Below are 20,152 nucleotides of genomic sequence, written 5' to 3' on the forward strand. Positions count from 1 at the left end.
AAAGGGAAATAATGAAAGTATGGTGAATTTTACATCAATATCAGATTTGCTGATTCTCTCAGCTCACCTCTCTGCATGTTATGTAGCAAATTACTTCTGAATAGTTCCAGAGTACCACTAAGATGCACTGACATTAAGCAATTACACACCCCTTTTGCAAAGACAAGAATGAAGGATCTTTTTATATGCAAGAAAGAACAACTATTAAGAAGTTAAAAAACACTATGAAATATGTGACCCAAATTGAGAATGAAAAAACCATACAGCCATTATATATGGTCAGCACTGCACAAATGGCCAAAGCACACACTATCACTGAAAATTTAATAAAACCATGTATGGCAGACATAACACAATGTATGCTTGAGAAAAAATCTAAAGAGCATCTTTCTACAGTACCACTTTTGAATGACACTGTTTTGCATTGAATTAATGATCTTGCAGAACATATAAAATAACAATTATTTGGTCACATTCTACACAACAAATTTGTCTGGCAAATGTGTGAGTCAACTAATGTTGCTGGACTGGCCATCTTGCTGATAATTGTGTGACATCAATATAAACATTCAAGTGAAGAAGACATGTTTATGTGTGCACTGCTGCCAACTATAACTACAGGAAAATAATTCTTTAACACAATTAACAATATTTTTTAAACAAATCGTCTTTAGTGGAATGATTGTATTGATATTTGTACAAATGGAGCCAAGGCAATGACTAATAAAACATCAGGAATGATATCACTGATAAAATGTAAAGTGCCAAACTGTTGTCCCAGCCGTGGCACCCTGCACAGCCTAGCACTCCCAATACGGAAGATGGCACTATATCTAAAACTGGTTATTGATGAGCAATAAAAATAAATAATTACATTAAATCATGCTATCTTCAGTGCCAACTGCTTTCAGTATTGTGTGAAGATTATGGTAGCTAGCTTTATTGCCAGATATACTTGGAAAAATCAATAAATAAAATCTATCTTTAAAAGGAAAGAAGACAATATTTTCAATAGTAATAAAAAAATAACCACCTTCAAAATAAGTCAGCTATTTGGATTGATTATGTTGGCAAGAGAGAACTAGAACACTTTATTGGCCTGAATGTGTTCATTAGTGAGACAACAGAATTACCATATGAAATATTTGAAGAATTCATCCAATTCTCTGTGATATGTGCACCTTTGCCGACATATTTTCCTGAAGAGCAGAACATAAAACTGAAAAGCCTTTTGTATCAAATTTGCAGAAGCCAGAAAATACGTCAAACGACATTTATGAATCATTTTTTAGAAATGACATCAGATTCAAGAATGGAATCATTGTTTAAAACTATGCGAACTGGTTATTTTTGGTGCAGAGTTTGTGATGAATATCCACAACTTGCCACACAGGCTCCGACTGTTCATTTCCTATTTCCAACAACATACTTGAGTGAAACGGGATTCTCAGAATATGCGGTTACGAAGATAAAATAACACAGTAAACTGGAGGCTTATAACCTGACATGCGTCTCAAACTCTCTCCTATCAAGTGTGATGTTAAACAGTTGGTTAAAAATAAAAAGAAACTTCATATCTCCCATTAAATGGAATCAATTTACAGTGGAATCAATACAGTATTATTTTGTGTATTGTATTAATGTGATGTGGGTTGTTTTTTATATTGTTGTATAACTCAGTAGCTTATAATGTACCTATTTCTGTATGATTTTCATTACATGATTATCATTAACTAATGAACATAAAGCCAATTTTTGCTTATGGAATCAATACAGTATTATTTTGTGTATTGTATTAATGTGATGTGGGTTGTTTTTTATATTGTTGTATAACTCAGTAGCTTATAATGTACCTATTTCTGTATGATTTTCATTACATGATTATCATTAACTAATGAACATAAAGCCAATTTTTGCTTATTTTATGACTTCATAAAATATTTAGTCTTTCCAAAGGGTTCCATTGCTAAAAAAGTTTGATGGCCACTGTTATTGAGTATTTAGAGTAGATATTTGTGGCATCGTGGAATGTCAGATCCCTTAATTGAGCAGGTGGGTTAAAAAATTTATAAAGGAAAATGGATAGGGTTTTATAAATACAAAATCAAAGAGAGGTAGTCTAGGAGTAGGTTTAATAACGAACAAAAAAATAGGAAAGCGGAAAAGATACTATGAATAGTATAGTGAATATGAACAACATAGTGAACACATTAGTGTAGCCAAAATATACACGTAGCCCACACCCACCACAGTGTACAAATTTATATCCCCACTAGCTCCCCAGACAAGGAGAAGATTGAGAAAATGTATGATGAGATAAAATAAATTATTCAGTTAGTTAAGGAAGACAAAAATTTAAGTCGTGGAGGACTGGAAGTCGATAGCAGGAAATGGAAGAGATGGAAAAGTAATAGGTGAATATGGAATGGGAGTAAGGAATGAAAGAGAAAGAAACCTGGTAGAATTTTACACATAGCATAATTTAATCATCGCTAACACTTGGTTTAAGAATCATGAAAGAAGTTTGTATACATGGAAGAGACCTGGAGACACAGGAAGGTTTCAGACTGATTATATAATGATAAGACAGAAATTTTGGAACCAGATTTTAAATTGCAGGCATTTACAGGGGCAGATGTGGACTCTGATCACAATTTATTGGTTACGAACTGCAGATTAAAACTAAGAAATTGCAAAAAGGCAGGACTTTAAGGACATGGAACCTGGATAAACTGAAAGAATCTAGAAGAACAGGAAAAAGGAATATGGTAGAAGAAGAATGGGTAGCTCTGAGAGATGAAATAGTCAAGGCAGCAGAGGATCCAGTAGATAAAAAGATGAGGGCTCATAGAAATTCTTTGGTAACACAAGAGATATTGCATTTAATTGACGAAAGCAAAAAATATAAAAATGCAATAAATGAAGCAGCCAAAAGGAATACAAACATCTAAAAAATGGGATCGACAGGAAGTTCAAAATGGCTAAGTAGGATTGGTTAGAGGACGAATGTAAGGATGTAGAAGCACATATCACTAGGGATACGACAGAAGCCGCTTACAGGGAAATTAAACATATCTATGGAGAAAAGAGAACCACCTGCATGGATATCATGTGCTCAGATGGAAAGCCATCCTAAGCAAAGAAGGGAAAGCAGAAAAGTGGAAGGAGTATACAGAGGGTCTATACAAGGGAGATGTACCTGAGGGTCATATGATACTGCGTGAGGACTTCGATAAAGCACTGAAAGACTTAAGTTGAAACAAGGCCCTAGGAGTAGACAACATCCTGTTAGAGCTACTGATAGCCTTGGGAAAGCCAGCCATGACTACAGTCTTCCATTTGGTGAGCAATATGTTTGAGACAGCCGAAATATCCTCAGACTTTAAGAAGGATATAATAATTCCAATTCCAAAGACAGCAGGTACTGACAGATGTGAAAATTATCGAACTATCAGTATAATAAGTCATGGTTGCAAAATACTAACACGAATCCTTTATGGAAGAATGGAAAAACTGGTAGAAGCCAACCTCGAGAAGGATCAGGTGGATTAAGGAGAAATGTAGGAGCATGTGAGGCAAGACTGACCCTATGACTTCTCACAGAAAGTACGTTAAGGAAAGGCAGACCTATTATGTTTCTAGCATTTGTAGACTTAGAGAAAGCTTTCAACAATGCTGACTGGAATGCTCCCTTTCAAATTCTAAAAATGGCAAGGGTAAAATACAGGGTGCGAAAGGCTATTTACAATTTGCACAGAAACCAGATGGCAGTTATAAGAGTCGAGGGGTATGAAAGGGAAGTAGCGGTTGGGAAGGGAGTGAGACACGGTTGTAGCCTATTCCCAATGTTATTCAATCTGTATATTGAGCAAGCAGTAAAGGAAACAGAATAAAGATGTGAAGCAGGAATTAAAGTCCAGGGAAAAGGAATAAAAACTTTGAGGTTTACTGATGACATTGTAATTCTGTCAGAGACAGCAAAGGACTTGGAAGAGCAGTTGAACGGAATGGACAGTGTGTTGAAAAGAGGATATAATCGAATTAAATCATGCAATGGTGAGGGAATTAGGTTAGAAAAAGAGACACAAAGTAGTGGATGATTTTTGCTATTTGGGAAGCAAAATAACCATTACGATTTTGTCATATGATGACATGGTTGGAGACCGTGGATGTTATTTGAAGGCAAATGTTGATGGTGTTGAGACAACAGGCACAAATTTATTTTAACTGGTAACGGTATCTTTTGAATAAAGGAACTAAAATTAAATTTGTGGCTTGTTGCTGTCTCAACACCATTAACTGATGATGATCGAAGTAGGGAGGATATAAAATGTAGACTGGCAATGGCAAGAAAAGCATTTCTGAAGAAGAGAAACTTGTTAACATCAAGTACAGATTTAAGTGTCAGGAAGTCGTTTCTGAAAGCATTTGTATGGAGTGTAGGCATGTAGGAAAGTGACATGGATGATAAATACTAAAAAAAAAAAAAAAAAAAAAAAAAAAAGAAAGAAAGAAAGAAAGAAAGAAAGAGAACAGAAGCTTTTGAAATGGTGTGCTACAGAAGAAGATTAGGTGGGTACACCTTCTAACTAATGAGTTGGCCACAGGTTGGCAGTGGCCATGCATGGAAGCAGACAGTTGGTTACTGTTGTGTCTAGGAATCCTGCATACTTGGTTCACTAGACAAACAATCGAACAACTCTTATTAATGAGTTTTATTACAACAAGACAAGTACAAATACTTAACTTTGATCTGAGAATTCTTGTAGTCTTTTACACACGATCATCCACAAGTGCAATTACACAGATATGTCGCAGGCAAAGTGCGACATACAAAATAATCAGTCTTCTTCAGAACACAAACACAAGTAACAGTTCTGGTCCTAGTGACAACTACTAACAAAAGTCTGTTAACCGAACTGCAGTGACTGCTGGTCTCTATCTGTGTTACGAAGATATTGCTAATGATGAGGTTACGATGCATCGGCTAACGAAGTGGCTAACTTTGAAGCTGATACCAAAGTGAGTGCAATCTGTTGGGTGCAGTGCTTATGTCGTCTTCAACAAGGGGCCGTTGCTGTTGCATTATTGTCCTGGAGCGAGGTCGGTAAGCTGACCTCTGCTCACAGCCTTCTCTTCTCTGTGATTCCTGACTGGCGTGGCAGTGCTGACTTTACGCTGTAACAGTTACCTATCACGTACACATAGACTGCACCTTGGTTGATATATAACAAAGCTTCTTTCACATGTGGCCTTACATTTTATTGGGTAGGATATGTCTGCAACTGTACTGCAGCAGGAGACGGCCATTGAACTGCAATCTTGACTGTCTAGCTGCTGAATCTGTTGTGCATCTCAACACAAAAGACGAACAGCTGCTTCACTACACATCCCATTTGGATACTCCTTTAAAGCCCAAGTTTCTCTTAACTATGCTGGCGAGTATTCTCTCTCCAGTATATCTTGCATCCTCACAATCCCCCTGGCCTAAACCTCAGCCAACCTGTCTCTCACTGCCTCACCTCCTCTTTTCTTATGTCATTGTTCATATCATAGCTTCCCTATCCATATTATTTACTGCTCTCTAATAATCAGTGTTGTTGCGGCCTTGGTAGTGTGTGTTTGGGTATCTGTGTGTTTGTATATGTGAATGTGTGTACTATCTGCAATCAGAAGAGACAGGGCTCAAACACAAGTTAATTCTGTGTTCTGTTAAGCATGCATATGCACCATACATCAGCCTGCTAAAGGTGAATGGTTGCCTCTCCTTTATTTTTCATATTTTTACTTCCAGGAATTTCTGAATGTGTCATGAAGTGCTCATGACTAAAATGGAAAGTATGGATAGTCCGTAGGAGAGCATTTAATGAATGGCCAAACCTAACACAATTTGAATTAGTCAAGATGCCCCAAGAGAGACTTGTATATGAATGTTTCACTTCAACAGTTATTCACTTTATTTACAAACATACAATTTTGTATACCTTGGTTCAGCAAGATTTTTGCTCTCCAATATGCACAATTGACTACCACTGCAACAAACAGATGTTGCTGAGCGGAATACAGAGCTTACAGTAATAAACAATTGGTGTTGCTGTCTCACCACCATCTCAGTAATCCTAGATTCAGCACACAACAAATCCAGCCATTTCTGATTGAAATACCAAGTTGTATGCCATTTAGCACCAATCAAGGCAGCATTTAACTTGTATATTACTACAGGCATGGAGAGAATTACCTCAGTATATTTAACTCTGAACTAAAGCATTAACAAATGTCATGTTAGCATAGCAATTGTGAGCAGTGGAAAGGGCAAGCTTAAAATTATAATGGGCACTACTTTTCAATCAGTACGAAGAGTGAGCTACGATGAATGCTTGTAATTATAACAAATTATGGTAATATATAATATGGTATCAAACTAATGTACTCACCTGCTGTGAATGTGCATGTTCCAAAAGACGACGTGCTTTATCTGCTTCCTGGCATGCAGCAGTATAGCGGCCCTGAAAGGATGCTTCTATTTCTTGCAGCGAGTGTAATTTTTTGCGAAGAGTGTCAATTTCCAACTGATAAGTGCTCATTTTTTCTTGGGCAGCTAAGAGCTATCAACAAGAGATGTGGCTGTTACACACTTTAATTATTAAGCTTGACATAAAATAATTGCAAGTTTTAAATCTACTCTTCTAATCAGCCACAGCTTTCAGGTAAAAGTAAGATTAGATTAGATTAGAGTTTAATTTCACACTGAAGATGAAGCAATGAGAGAAGGAAACTGGTCCTGTCCTTTTACAAAGGAAATACTACTTTTGTATATTATTCCTGTGCTGCATCCTGTATTAGAAAATGGGTCTTAAAGTCATACGCTTCCTTTCTGCAAGGAAATATTAGTTTTATTAAATACGTGTGTACTGAATATTTTATTAGAAAATAGGTCTTAGGTTCATATGTTGCCTCCTACAGTATTGCTGATTAATAGGTCTGAGTACCTAGTTTAATAACAATTAAGTGGCGTCCTTATGAAAACAAGCACAGGTATGGGTAATATTGTGTAGCAAACCTTCTGCATTGTGTTTGAACTGCAAGGACTATCTGAATAAGGATACAAATTTGCTTCAGTGAGTACAGTGTACAGTTAGATTTGGTGGTAGCAGCTAATTTGCAAGTGCGAATACACAAAGTATCATTTTAAACAATGCATAAATCCACAAGAAACAAAACTTGTAAGTAATTATTTGCCTAGAAGTAAAGATTTGTTAACTTTTAACTATGTTTTATTGTTAACTTTTATTGAAACTGAGCCTGTACCTTGTCGCCTTGCACTTAAAACTACAACAAGAAGAGAAAATGGTCATGTAAAGAAGAAAGTAAGAGGATCACAGTCTTACCAACACAAACAAGTAAAAACTGTCAATGAATTACAAGTTTTCAAAACAGGCTGAACAAAAAAGTAGTGGAGGGGACAAATGGGGAATATAAGGAGGGAGAAATGTTACAAGGTGTACAACTTTGCTTCCGCCGTTTGCCGATAGGTGGCAACAATGGTAAGTAGCAGTCAAAAGAAACGCATCGCTGACGTCGGGCAGTTAGATTGGACCTCAGTCAACATAACCTCATTCAAACATTAGTCAATTTGTCTCTGCATCATAAAGTCGTTCTTGATTCAAAATTTCAGTTTACGAGCCTAATTCTCATCATTTGCGGGAGGTGTTACTGTTTTGTTTCAATATCAAGAAAACAGTGGCTGAGACTCATCAAATGCTCTCAAGTACATATGGTAAGGATGCAATTAGTGAAAGAATGTGTCGTGAGTGGTTTCGACATTTCAAGAATGGTGATTTTAGTGCCGTAGACCAGCATAGTGGTGGAAGAGAGAATGTTTTCGAATATGCAGAATTGGAGACATTGCTGAGTGAAGACTCACGTCAAACTCAACAAGAATTGGCGTGATTAGTGGGAGTGACACAGCAAGCCATTTCAAAACGTCTTAAGCCTATGGGCATAATTCAGAAAGAAGGAACTTGGGTCCTATGTGAGCTGAAACCAAGAGACGTTGAAAGGCGTGTGTGTGTTTGTGAATAGTTGCTTCAGAGGCAAAAACGGAAGGGATTTCTGCCTCGCATTGTGACTGGGGACAAAAAATGGGTTCATTACGATAACCCTAAATGCAAAAAATCATGGGGATATCCCGGCCAAACCGAATATTCATGGCTCCAAGATCATGCTCTGTATCTGGTGGGACCAGCTCAGCGTCATGTACTATGTGGTGTTAAAACCAATTGAAACAATCACAGCTGCTCATTATCGAATGCAATTAATGTGTTTGAGCAGAGCATTAAAAGACAAATGACTGCAATACAGCAAGAGGCATGATAAAGTGATTTTGCAGCATGACAACGTTCGACCCCACATTGCAAAAGGGGTCAAAACGTACTTGGAAATGTTAAAATGGGAAGTCCTACCCCATCCGCCGTATTCTCCAGACATTGCTCCCTCTGACTATCGCCTGTCTAGATTAATGGCGCATAGCCTGGCCGACCAACACTTCCGAAGTCACAAATTGGATCGATTCGTGGATCACTTCAAAATATGAATAATTTTTTTGATGCGGGATTTGTACACTGCCCGAAAGATGGGAGAAAGTAGTGGCCAGTGATGGAAAATACTTTGAATGATACATGTGTAACCGATTTGTTTCATTAAAGCCTCAAATGTTGGGGAAAAACTGCAGAAGCATTTTGTACACCTTGTGCAAAGAGAGGCAAGATTATGATAAAAAGGAAGGGAACATGTTTCTTGTATTGATTAATCTTGAAGTAGGATATTTCTTGCAGAAAGTTTAGGATTACAGCAGACATGAGATGGTCACAATTGCAGCCTGACAATTCCCAGTGTGAAAATTCCAGCTGTCACGAATATTCAACATATATTGGAGCGCACCACAGGCCTCACGGTTATTATTATTAAATCACATAATATATCACTTCAATTAATTCCTTGAAAGCAAACATTGGTTTACTAGGATGAGAACAGAGAAGATCATGCATACAAAGCTGGTAAATCCTGGGTGAAATCTTATCAATTGACAGAACAGATAACTACTCATTTTGTGGACAGTAGATAAGCACTTAAAACAAGAACTGGGACTTGGTAGCTTATTATACAGTTACAAAAGTTCTATTACGTTGTAGAAAGAATGCCTAAATAACTATTTACGAATACAAATCTAAACTTCAAAACTATTAAATGACATGAAGTTGTATAACTCATTATTTGGTGATTATCTGTTGTTGAACAGGATTCTCAGTCATCTATATCTGTTTGAAGGACAACATTTTCATCTTTCTGCTAGTTTTATGTCGCTGAGCTCGATTACAATTTTGGCTGTAGGTAAATTCCCAAGTGGAAGATTTCATGTCTACAAACAGGTTAAAAATTTAAATATTTTCTGGCATAAAGGTACATTTCATTCCAAAGTCAACATAGTTCCCTTAGAGGCTTAACAAAGCTGACAGTCAAATACAAACATGCTGTCCTTTGAAAAATTGTTACTTTGTGCGAGTTCCTGACCTTTGCCAGCCTGTTTCTTAAAATATCTGCCCAATTTTTTTTCTAGTGTTTGACTGTAGATGTCCGCTTGTTGTTAGGAGCTCTATTTGGAAGTTAAATTTTTAGGATAATGTAAACCTCTACTTATAGTGTTTATATTCTTTTTTTAAAAATTACTGTAAATAATGTTTACTAAATAGTGCACTTCATTACAGGAACTTATACAAATTTCGTACACTAAAGGTGCCAAGTCATTGAGGAATTGTGATCACATGAGTATTCTCAAAACAGAAAAAAAAAAAAAGAGTAATTGTATTCAAGTTGTTTTTAAAAACTCTTCTTACAAAGCTATAATAGGCCAAATCCAAAATTGTGCTTCCAATTCCTACCTGCTTTTCAAGGCCTTCTTTCTGAGTTTTTACAAAAACCATATCTGTTCTCAACTGATGAATTAATGATTTTTCCGATTCCAGTCTCTGTTGCCAAATCATCCTCTCTTCACTCAGAGCTGTTTGTAATTCTACCATCCTACGTTGCTCTTGACGAACAATGGCTTCCAGCTTAGCACATTTCTCCTATTATAAATTGAGTACTGATGTTAATTATAATGATTTCACGATACTGCACAAGTATTTATTAATAATGCAATCTTTGTAACTAGCAATTATTTTAAACAAGTATTATTTCTTATAATGAAGACACACACACACACACACACACACACACACACACACACACACACAAGCACACAAATTAAAATGGTGGTAGAATGTGTAAGCAGATTGTGTCCTGTGCTGAAAATTGATTTTTGGTGCAAGTACAACAGAAAGTGTACTAAAGTTTGAAGTTTTTTCCCAGAAGATCAGGTTTTTATAACTGACCTACAGATTATATTTAATTATAAAAGTACTACATAAACATATGCCTTCTCCACACTTCTACAGTTGCAACTAAATCAACATAAACACCGAATTAATGAGCTAAGATTAGAAGTTCATTTAGTTATTTAACCATCTAATATTATAGTGTAAAAAGAAAAATTTATTGAAGGAAAACTTTTTGTGTGAGACACTGAATTTAACTAAAAATCTTCCAAATCAGGCTAATGTACAATATTAGCATATGCTAACAAAGCAGCATGTCAACAAAATTTTTATAGTGTTGGGAACCATGCAATTTGTATATGGAAGGCTCTACACAAAGCAGCTCCACATGATGTAGTCTACTGACAGAAATCTGCAAATGTGAGTTAAGTACCTAACACCAACATCACACTTATATTTAAACAAATTACAACCCTACTGCTGGAAATCATTGCAAAACAGGGAAGATTTAACAGAATAGTATCTACTGAAACAATATGACTGGCATCAACAGCATCAAAGGTGCAACACAGACCGTAATAAACACCAAAGCTTTAATAGAGCTAATGGTACATGTTAATTAAAACTTGCGAGTAACTCATACGTGGTACTTGCAGTGAATTGGTTGAAGATGGAGTTGAAGAAGAAGAAATGACTGCTTCCTAGGAAAAGAGATGTCAAGCCACAAATTCTGGAATCAAGTACTGTGAGAGAAGTTATTGGAGGTAGATAGTAATTAAAGCTACAGTAAAGAATAAAAGCAGTGGAATGCAACTGAAAAGGAACAACCATATTATGTAAGTATACATCTGAGCCAGAGAGCTGCAACAGATGTGACAGACTACCCAAAATAGTATGTCACATTTCCCACTGCAAATCAAAGTGCAAAACGACCTCAAAACAGATTGTTCCATATGTGCTAACCAAGAGAGAGAGGAGGGAGGGGGGAGAGGGGGAAGGGAGCAAGGGAAAACACAGGAACACATTCTACAGAGGTTGTTTGAACCCCTCTGCAGAGGGCTTCAAGGCATAATCCAACTGGAAAGTCCACCAAAGGGCAGATGTCAGGGGGTCAATGCTCTTTGTGTGCAAAAAGAATCTGATGAGCTGGATGATTAGGAAATTTTCAGATTTTGACATAAGTGAGCATGTCTATGGAATCTTACTCAATGATGGTGGACTGGGTTAAACAATATCAAAAGCTGAAGGTACCACTAAGCCATAAACCTAGCAATCATAGTCCAATCAAGAAGAGACCATGACCTTGTAAACATGAAGAATAGCACAATACACCCCCCAAGAGGTGTGGGCAAGGAAGCACAAAGTGTTAAGCTCTCACACATGGTTTCTAGTTGACAAACATGAGGCGGCCATGTCAGCTTTTTATCAAAGAGGACTCTCAGAACTCAGGACTTTGCAGCAACATCCAAATGCTGGTGCCCAGGTATAGTTCTGGGATAGGATCGATTTTTCTTCTCTGGCTGATTGCAGGAAGTGGTTTTGGAAGAAGGTACCACATAATACATGAGACGGGAGAACCTACCACCCCCATGGTCAAGTTTATTTGTTCAACTAGCAGAGGTCGATGTCGAGTGAATACATACACCACATACTGCTGATGACCTGGACACAGGAGTGGCAAAAATCGAAATCATGGAGACATAATATAACCAAAACCATACTTTTCCAAACTTCAAAATTTGAAAGGCCATCAGTGACCTTCAGTTCCTCTACGCTGTGTTCCTTAATTAGTATCTCACACTTTGTGGACCTGTATGAGGTGTTGCTCCTGCAACTGACATATTCAACTGGTAGCACGTACGGTGAACTTTGGTGAAGTAGGCAGCCACAGTCTTCACAAATTATGTAGTGAGTAGTACACTGGGAAGACATATTCTCTAATCTTTCTTTGTATGTGAATCCCCATCAAAACTGAGGACTTATGTGCTGGTGTCAATCTTGCAGGCCCTGATCTCTTACTTCTCTAAGTGTTTGCCTTGTTCTTCATCCACCTTCAGTGTTAAGTCTTGGTGAAAAATTAATTATTTACCATTTTGTCCTTATGGGGTGTTATGGTAACTGGTATACCACGAAATTGTTTAGTAACTCCGAGGACTAGCTAGGACTTCATTAAGATGGAATCACTTTGTAATTTACTAAGGGAAGGGGATTTGTCAAATATGTTTTCAATACTCACCAAAAAAACATTGGCTTAGTCAAGAGGAAGGACTGTCCATCATTTTGGCTACAAACCAGGAATTGAGAGCATTAAGTGTCTGCAAGTTGCTTGGCTTTGTTTTCTCACCATGGCATGACCAAGGAGGGAAAGTTCCTAGGGTCATAATGATCTGCAATGAATTCCACTCTGCCTGAGGAGACTGCCAGAGCCTCAAGCCCCTGGCTGATAACTTTGATGAAAACCTGCCATGATGCCCTCTACTCCAAACAAGAGATCTTCTTATGGACACTACCTAGCCAGAGCAAAACCTGGCATCATGGTTAGTGCCCCAAATCCTGGTTCCCCCAAACAACCTGCACCTATTCCTCAGCATGCACAAGGTGACAGCTAAGGCATTAATAGTGTGACCTTTGTGTGGTCATAGGGTTACCATTGAACAGGTGCCCAACAAACCCCACTTGGGCAAGTTACCATCCTGGATATGGGATGAGCTTCACCACACCATCCACACATTCTGTAAAGGAGTTTTGAAACAGTGAAAGTCAAATTCAATGGTAGGATTTAACAGTAGATAACCAAAATATATGGTGTATAATAAAAGGAATAAAGTGGAAAAAGCTGTAATCAACATACTACAAGTGAGTTAGGTTAATCAGCAGAGATTCTGTACTAGAGAATAAGTCTGTGGAAAGAGAGTTAGACAGTAAAAGCGCAGGACAGGAAAGGAAAAAGTACTTCAGTGGTTTGATGCCCCGTGATCAGCATGCACATACTAACAGAAGAACTGTGAGTGCCCTGTGCAGGTGGGAAGCTGGCTTGTGGACACATGTAACCAACAGTTAATAAGTGCTACAAGGTAATGCAGTACAAAAGTTGTGAACTGCAAAGCTGAAGGAAGCTATTCGAGCAGGCAACGAGAACAAGGGGGAATGGTAGTCCACTCTACAGTTGTGAACTGGTTAACAGGACATACTCAGCTAACCAGAAGAGAAACTGACATATGGTCAGCATCAGTCTAAGAGAAACTAATTATCAGAGGTGAACTAAAGACATATAGGAATCTGACTCTGTCAAATACATGATCCAAAGGAAGCACTGCAGTAAGAGATTATAAAATAGCTCAGACAAAAACATGACCACATGGAATCTCTCTCTTACCATGTTACCCCTGAAACTGGACAAAATGGTCAATGGAAATGACACAACACAGCCAACAACAGCTCAAAAAATGGATACAGTGTAAATATAGCTTCTTGTTGTTCTGAATACATGAGATAGTTAATGTGTTAAAAAAAGTGAACTGTCTTCAGTGTTAGATAGAGGCAAACATTACAGCCAAGTACTACTTGAGGATAGAGACCAAGAGAAAAGAGTTTCCATTGTGCTGTAGAGGTTTTACAAATACAATAAAGTGACCATGGGATGAAACATAGTACACAGAGTGCTTCAGAAACTCATGAACTTAGTACTGAGGGGGTCATAGGCAGAAAGTTCTCATTTAACTCTTAAGAGGTAGTCATCTTTATATGTCCCTTAATTCATAACAATAATACACGGTAGAGCTCATGCGATATTTACAAACACACAATATGAAATTTCAAACAGAGCAGTACGAGTTTTTGAGGAAGAGACTTATCAAATTAAAACACACAATTTTATCCAGAGAATGATGCCTGACCAAGCGAAGTTGGGTGTCATCTGTATATATCTACAGCCCAACAACATGACACAGCTCGGAGCCTTTACACAAGATATTTGATGTAGAAGTTTAGAAATACAGAAAACTACAGGAAGAAGTGTATGAAAGACTGAAAAAGTTGATGAGACTGTTTACACTTATCTAGCTACTCTCAACCAGCCATTCATTACCTTGTGCCAGCCATAAAGTGCTGATAGCCATTAGGGAAAAATTTGCATGCAGCTTATGTTTTCAGAATTCTGAACAACGTGGAGCATGGCTGTGGCACCACAGAACAGACTGCCTGCAATTAGCTGGACTACATAGTACTTCCTACAACATTTCATATTTGAACAGACATTCAAGATGTAAGCTGATCATGACCCTCCTTAATGTTTGGTAGTAGTAGTGTATTTCACTCCTGTTTATGAAAATGGTTTTCAAGCTGGAAGAGTATGGGTGTCAAATTTTATATCAAAGCAAAAGAATTATCAGGTAGCTGCTCCATTGTTTGAGATATGGGAGACGTGACAAGCGAACCTGCCAGAGAAGTGTGCTGACGCCGGCTGTACATACATGGTAGTTGCCAGCTCACATAGCAATATGCAGCCATGGGACAAAACACAAGACAGTATTAAAAACACAATAATTTAAATATCTCTTTTTTCAGAGACGTATAACCTTACTACAAACAAGACAATTCAGAAGGATATTAATTTGACTAGACTAAGTATTTTTTTACCATACATTACAAACCTTTAGAGTAATCAATGTAGCAGTGTCTCTTGAGTTTACTCCTGATTCCGTCTTCAACTGCTGGCATTTTAACTGAGACATTAGTGCTTCCTGATTGCTTTTTGCCTGGTCTATTTGTATACGAAGTCTCATCTCATTGTCAAGAGCGTTTTCCAGTTTGATTCTCATTGACTGGAAATATAAATTGCAAAAGAATATTTCACTCATATACACTCAAATAAAGTACCTCCATCACACATTTGGATTATTTATTTCTGTCAGACAACATAATAAAATAAACATCATGAACAGTATCATCTGTGGCTCAGAGGAAGAAAAAAATAATTAAAGTCTGGTGTTCTCGTTGGAGGAATTACCTACCTTTGTGTGTGTGTGTGTGTGTGTGTGTGTGTGTGTGTGTGTAAGCATGCATGCACATATGCGAATGGACTACAGCACTTGGGGTACTCATGAAGTGGCATCGGGAAACAATCATCGTGGAGGTAAGGATAGGAGGAGGAGGATATTAGTGTTTTAACGTCCCGTCGACAACGAGGTCATTAGAGACGGAGCGCAAGCTCGGGTGAGGGAAGGATGGAGAAGGAAATCGGCCGTGCCCTTTCAAAGGAACCATCCCGGCATTTGCCTGAAGCGATTTAGGGAAAACACGGAAAACCTAAATCAGGATGGCCGGAGACGGGATTGAACCGTCGTCCTCCCGAATGCGAGTCCAGTGTGCTAACCACTGCGCCACCTCGCTCGGTGGGAGGTAAGGCACCACTAGTACTCCTATTTGTGATGGGGTGGAAAAGTGGTGATATGGACTTGTAACTTGGAATTCCCGGTGCAATTTCAACCAAACTTTGTATACACTTGACTTATGATCATGGAGGGCTTGTGAAGGGGCTGGCATGTAAAGGCAGAAAAAAACTGATATTAGTGTTGAGTCTTTAAGTGTCACGGTCATTGGGGTGACTGGTGACATCCCTGATTACATTTAACTACCAGGGTTGGGGGAGATGGTAAGAAGGGGTGGCATGTAAAGCATGACTCTGGAACGCTAGGAGTAATTTCAACCAAACTTGATACACATATGACTTACTATCTGGAAAAAATTCTTTGGGACCAGGACGCACTTCCAACACAGGGTGGGATGGGAGTATAAGACACCCTTAGGAGTGGGGGATGAGAGGGATGTGAAATGTAAAAATAATTGTAAATGGCCCATATTAGCGTTGATCCTGTAATTTTCAGCATTTTAAGTTTGATTGCTGACACTTCCAAAGAAATTTCAGCCCCAGTGGTTTGATGGGATTTAGGGTGGGAATTCCCGGTGCAATTTCAACCAAACTTTGTATACACTTGACTTATGATCATGGAGGGCTTGTGAAGGGGCTGGCATGTAAAGGCAGAAAAAAACTGATATTAGTGTTGAGTCTTTAAGTGTCACGGTCATTGGGGTGACTGGTGACATCCCTGATTACATTTAACTACTAGGGTTGGGGGAGATGGTAAGAAGGGGTGGCATGTAAAGCATGACTCTGGAACGCTAGGAGTAATTTCAACCAAACTTGATACACATATGACTTACTATCTGGAAAAAATTCTTTGGGACCAGGACGCACTTCCAACACAGGGTGGGTGAGGTTTGTGTTAGGGGAGGAATGGGGATGATGTATGTAGGTCTGCAATATATGAAGAAATCTGAACGAAACATAGTACACATAACGCTTGTGATCTAGGAAAAAATGGTGTTAGGGTAAGATACCCTCAGATCCCCTATTTGTAGGGGTGGAGAGGCGAATTGATGGCATGTTATGCATAACCCTGGAACATCTTGAGCCATTACTTGGTACAAATATGATGTAATATGATGTTGTTGTTGTGGTCTTCAGTCCTGAGACTGGTTTGATGCAGCTCTCCATGCTACTCTATCCTGTGCAAGCTTCTTCATCTCACAGTACCTACTGAATCTGCTTAGTGTATTCATCTATTGGTCTCCCTCTATGACTTTTACCCTCCACACTGCCCTCCAATACTAAACTGGTGACCGCTTTATGCTTCAGATGATGTAATATCTGGAAATAAAAACTGGAGGATGGGAGTATAAGACACCCTTAGGAGTGGGGGATGAGAGGGATGTGAAATGTAAAAATAATTGTGAATGGCCCATATTAGCGTTGATCCTGTAATTTTCAGCATTTTAAGTTTGATTGCTGACACTTCCAAAGAAATTTCAGCCCCAGTGGTTTGATGGGATTTAGGGTGGGAGTAGGAAGTGGTTGACAAAAATAATCACAAACAATGAATGTTTGTGTTGTATCTATAGTACTAGTGGTTGCTATGCAAAATGATAATAGTCCAGATGACAAAGTGACCCACAGGGATAGGATGGGTGCGAGTGAGGAAGGGAAGGGGGTGATATTGTAATGCATAAGTGTGGAATGTGTGAGACAATTTCAACCAAATTTGGCACATGTATCACTTACTATCTGGAAGAACACTACGAGTAAGACCTCCCTAGCATCTGCAGATGTATGGGTTGGGATGGTAGCAACATGTTAAACAATAAGAAATAACTATATTAGTGCCTTATTCAAATGCCACTCCAGTTGCCCAGTTGCTCCCTAATTGGTGACATTTTTTGTTGAACATTTCAGCCCTAGCACCAGGGTAGCAGTGGGAACTGGGTGATGAAAAATTAGGTAGCCGAGTATTGGTAGGTAATCAGCTACTTTCCATATAGGATTATTACTACATCCCCTGCCCCCTCCATGAACCATTGACCTTGCCGTTGGTAGGGAGGCTTGCGTGCCTCAGTGATACAGATAGCTCTACCGTAGGTGCAACCACAACGGAGGGTATCTGTTGAGAGACAAGACAAACGTGTGGTTCCTGAATAGGGGCTGCAGCTTTTTCAGTAGTTGGAGGGCAACGGTCTGGATGATTGACTGATCTGGCCTTGTAACATCAACCAAAACAGTCTTGTTGTGCTAGTACTGTGAACAGCTGAAAGCAAGGGGAAACTACAGCAGTAATTTTTCCCAAGGGCATGGAGCTTTACTTTTTGGTTAAATGATGATTGCATTCTCTTGGATAAAATATTCCAGATGTAAAATAATCACCCATTTGGATCTCCAGGTGGGGACTACTCAGGAGGACATCATTATCTGCAGAAACAAAACTGGCATTCTATGGACTGGAGTGTGGAATGTGGGAAAGGTGGGCAGGTAGGGTAGAAAATTTAAAAAGAGAAATGGATAGGTTAAAGGTAGATATAGTGGGAATTAGTAAATTTCGGTGGCAGGAAGAACAAGACTTCTGGTCAGGTGAATACAGGGTTACAAATACAAAATCAAATAACAGTAATGCAGGAGTAGGTTTAATAATTTAATAAAATAAATAGGAACATGTATAAGGTACTAAGAACAGCATAGTGAACTCATAGTTGTAGCCACGATAGACATGAAGCCCATGCCTACCACAGTAGCACAAGTTTATATGCCAACTAGCTCCGCAGATGAAGAAGAAGTTGAAGAAATGTGTGATGTGATAAAAGAAATTATTCAGATAGTTTAGGGAGATGTAAATTTAATAGACACGGGGGACTGGAACTCGATTGTTGGAAAAAGAAGAGATGGAAAAGTAATAGGTAAATATGGACTGGAAGTATGGAATGAAAGAGGAAGCCGCCTGGTATAATTTTGCACAGAGAGTAATTTAATCATTGCTAACACTTGGTTAAAGAATCATGAAAGAAGTTTGTATACATGGAAGAGGCCTGGAGATACTAGAAGGTTTCAGACGGATTATATAATGGTAAGACAGAGATTTAGGAACCAGGTTTTTAATTGTAAGACATTTCCAGGGGCAGATGTAAACAGGATTCCTGTTTACTGAACCTGCTGGTAATAAGTCTAGCACAATGTATCTGAATTACTTCAATGTCTCTCTTTAATATAATTTACTTGGGATCCCAAACACCTGAGCAGTATTCAAGACTGTGTTGCACTAGCATTATATACACTAACTCCTTTATTGGTAAGTTACACTTCCACAAAATTCTACCAACACACCAAATTTGGCCATTTGCTTTACCTACTATTGACCTATTTCATTTCATTTCATATTGGTTTGCAATCTTACACTTAGATATTGAATCATCATGACTGTGTCAACCAGCATACCACCAATACTGTATTTGAAAATTATAGGATTGTTTTTTCTATTCATCTGCATTAACTTACATTTTACCAAATTTTGATCAAGCTGCTGTATCACAACACCATGTAGAAGCAAAGAAGAGGCGGCAGAAAGGTGGAAGGAGTAGATAAAGGATCTATACAAGGAAGATGTACTAGAGGACAATATTATGGAAATGGAAGAGGTTGCAGATGAAGATGACACGGGACATATGATACTGCAAGAGGAATTTGAGAAAGCATTGAAAGACTTAAGTCTAATAAGGCCCCAAGTGTAGACAACATTCTGTTAGAGCTTTGGGACAGTCAGCCATGACAAAAGTCTTCCATCTGGTGAGCAAGATGTATGAGACAGGCGAAAGATGTTCAGACTTCAAGAAGAATATAATAATTCCAATCCCAAAGAAAGCAGGTGTTGACAAGTGTGAAAAATACCATAACTATCAGTTTAATAAGTCATGATTGCAGAATACTAACACAAATTCTTTACAAATTAATGCAAAAACTGGTACAAACTGACCTCGGGGAAGATCAGTTTGGATACCATAGAAATGTTGCAACATGCGAGGCAGCTCTGACCCTATGACTTATCTTACAAGATAGGTTAAGGAAAGGCAAACCTATGTTTCTAGCATTTGTAGACTCAGAAAGAGCTTTTGACAATGTTGATTGGAATACTCTTTTTCAAATTTTGAAGGTGGCAGGTGTAAAATATTGGGAGCGAAAACTATTTGCAATTTGTATAGAAAGCAGATGGCAGTTACAAGAGTTGGGGGGCATGAAAGGGGAGCAGTAGTTAAGAAGGGAGTGAGACAGGGTTGTAGCCTATCCCCGATGTTATTCAATCCGTATATTGAGCAAGCAGTAAAAGAAACAAAAGAAAAATTTTGGAGTAGGAATTAAAATCCAAGGAAAGGAAATAATAACTTTGAGGTTTGCCAACGAC

The 20,152-nt window shown here is 38.3% G+C and overlaps 1 protein-coding gene across 1 annotated transcript in view; it reads right to left on the minus strand.

The window, feature by feature from the left end:
• The window catches only part of LOC124593751 (A-kinase anchor protein 9-like), a 505,072-nt gene that overhangs the window by 58,322 nt on the left and 426,598 nt on the right, over positions 1-20,152 (minus strand). Inside the window, exons 43-45 of the mRNA XM_047132086.1 lie at positions 15,026-15,196; positions 9,939-10,124; positions 6,435-6,605 (exon numbers count right to left, since the gene is read on the minus strand). Of these exons, the coding sequence (XP_046988042.1) occupies positions 6,435-6,605; positions 9,939-10,124; positions 15,026-15,196 (528 nt within the window). The remainder of the gene's footprint in view (positions 1-6,434; positions 6,606-9,938; positions 10,125-15,025; positions 15,197-20,152) is intronic.

The sequence above is a fragment of the Schistocerca americana genome, chromosome 2 (genome assembly GCF_021461395.2).
Source record: "Schistocerca americana isolate TAMUIC-IGC-003095 chromosome 2, iqSchAmer2.1, whole genome shotgun sequence".
NCBI classification, from domain to species: Eukaryota; Metazoa; Arthropoda; class Insecta; order Orthoptera; family Acrididae; genus Schistocerca; species Schistocerca americana.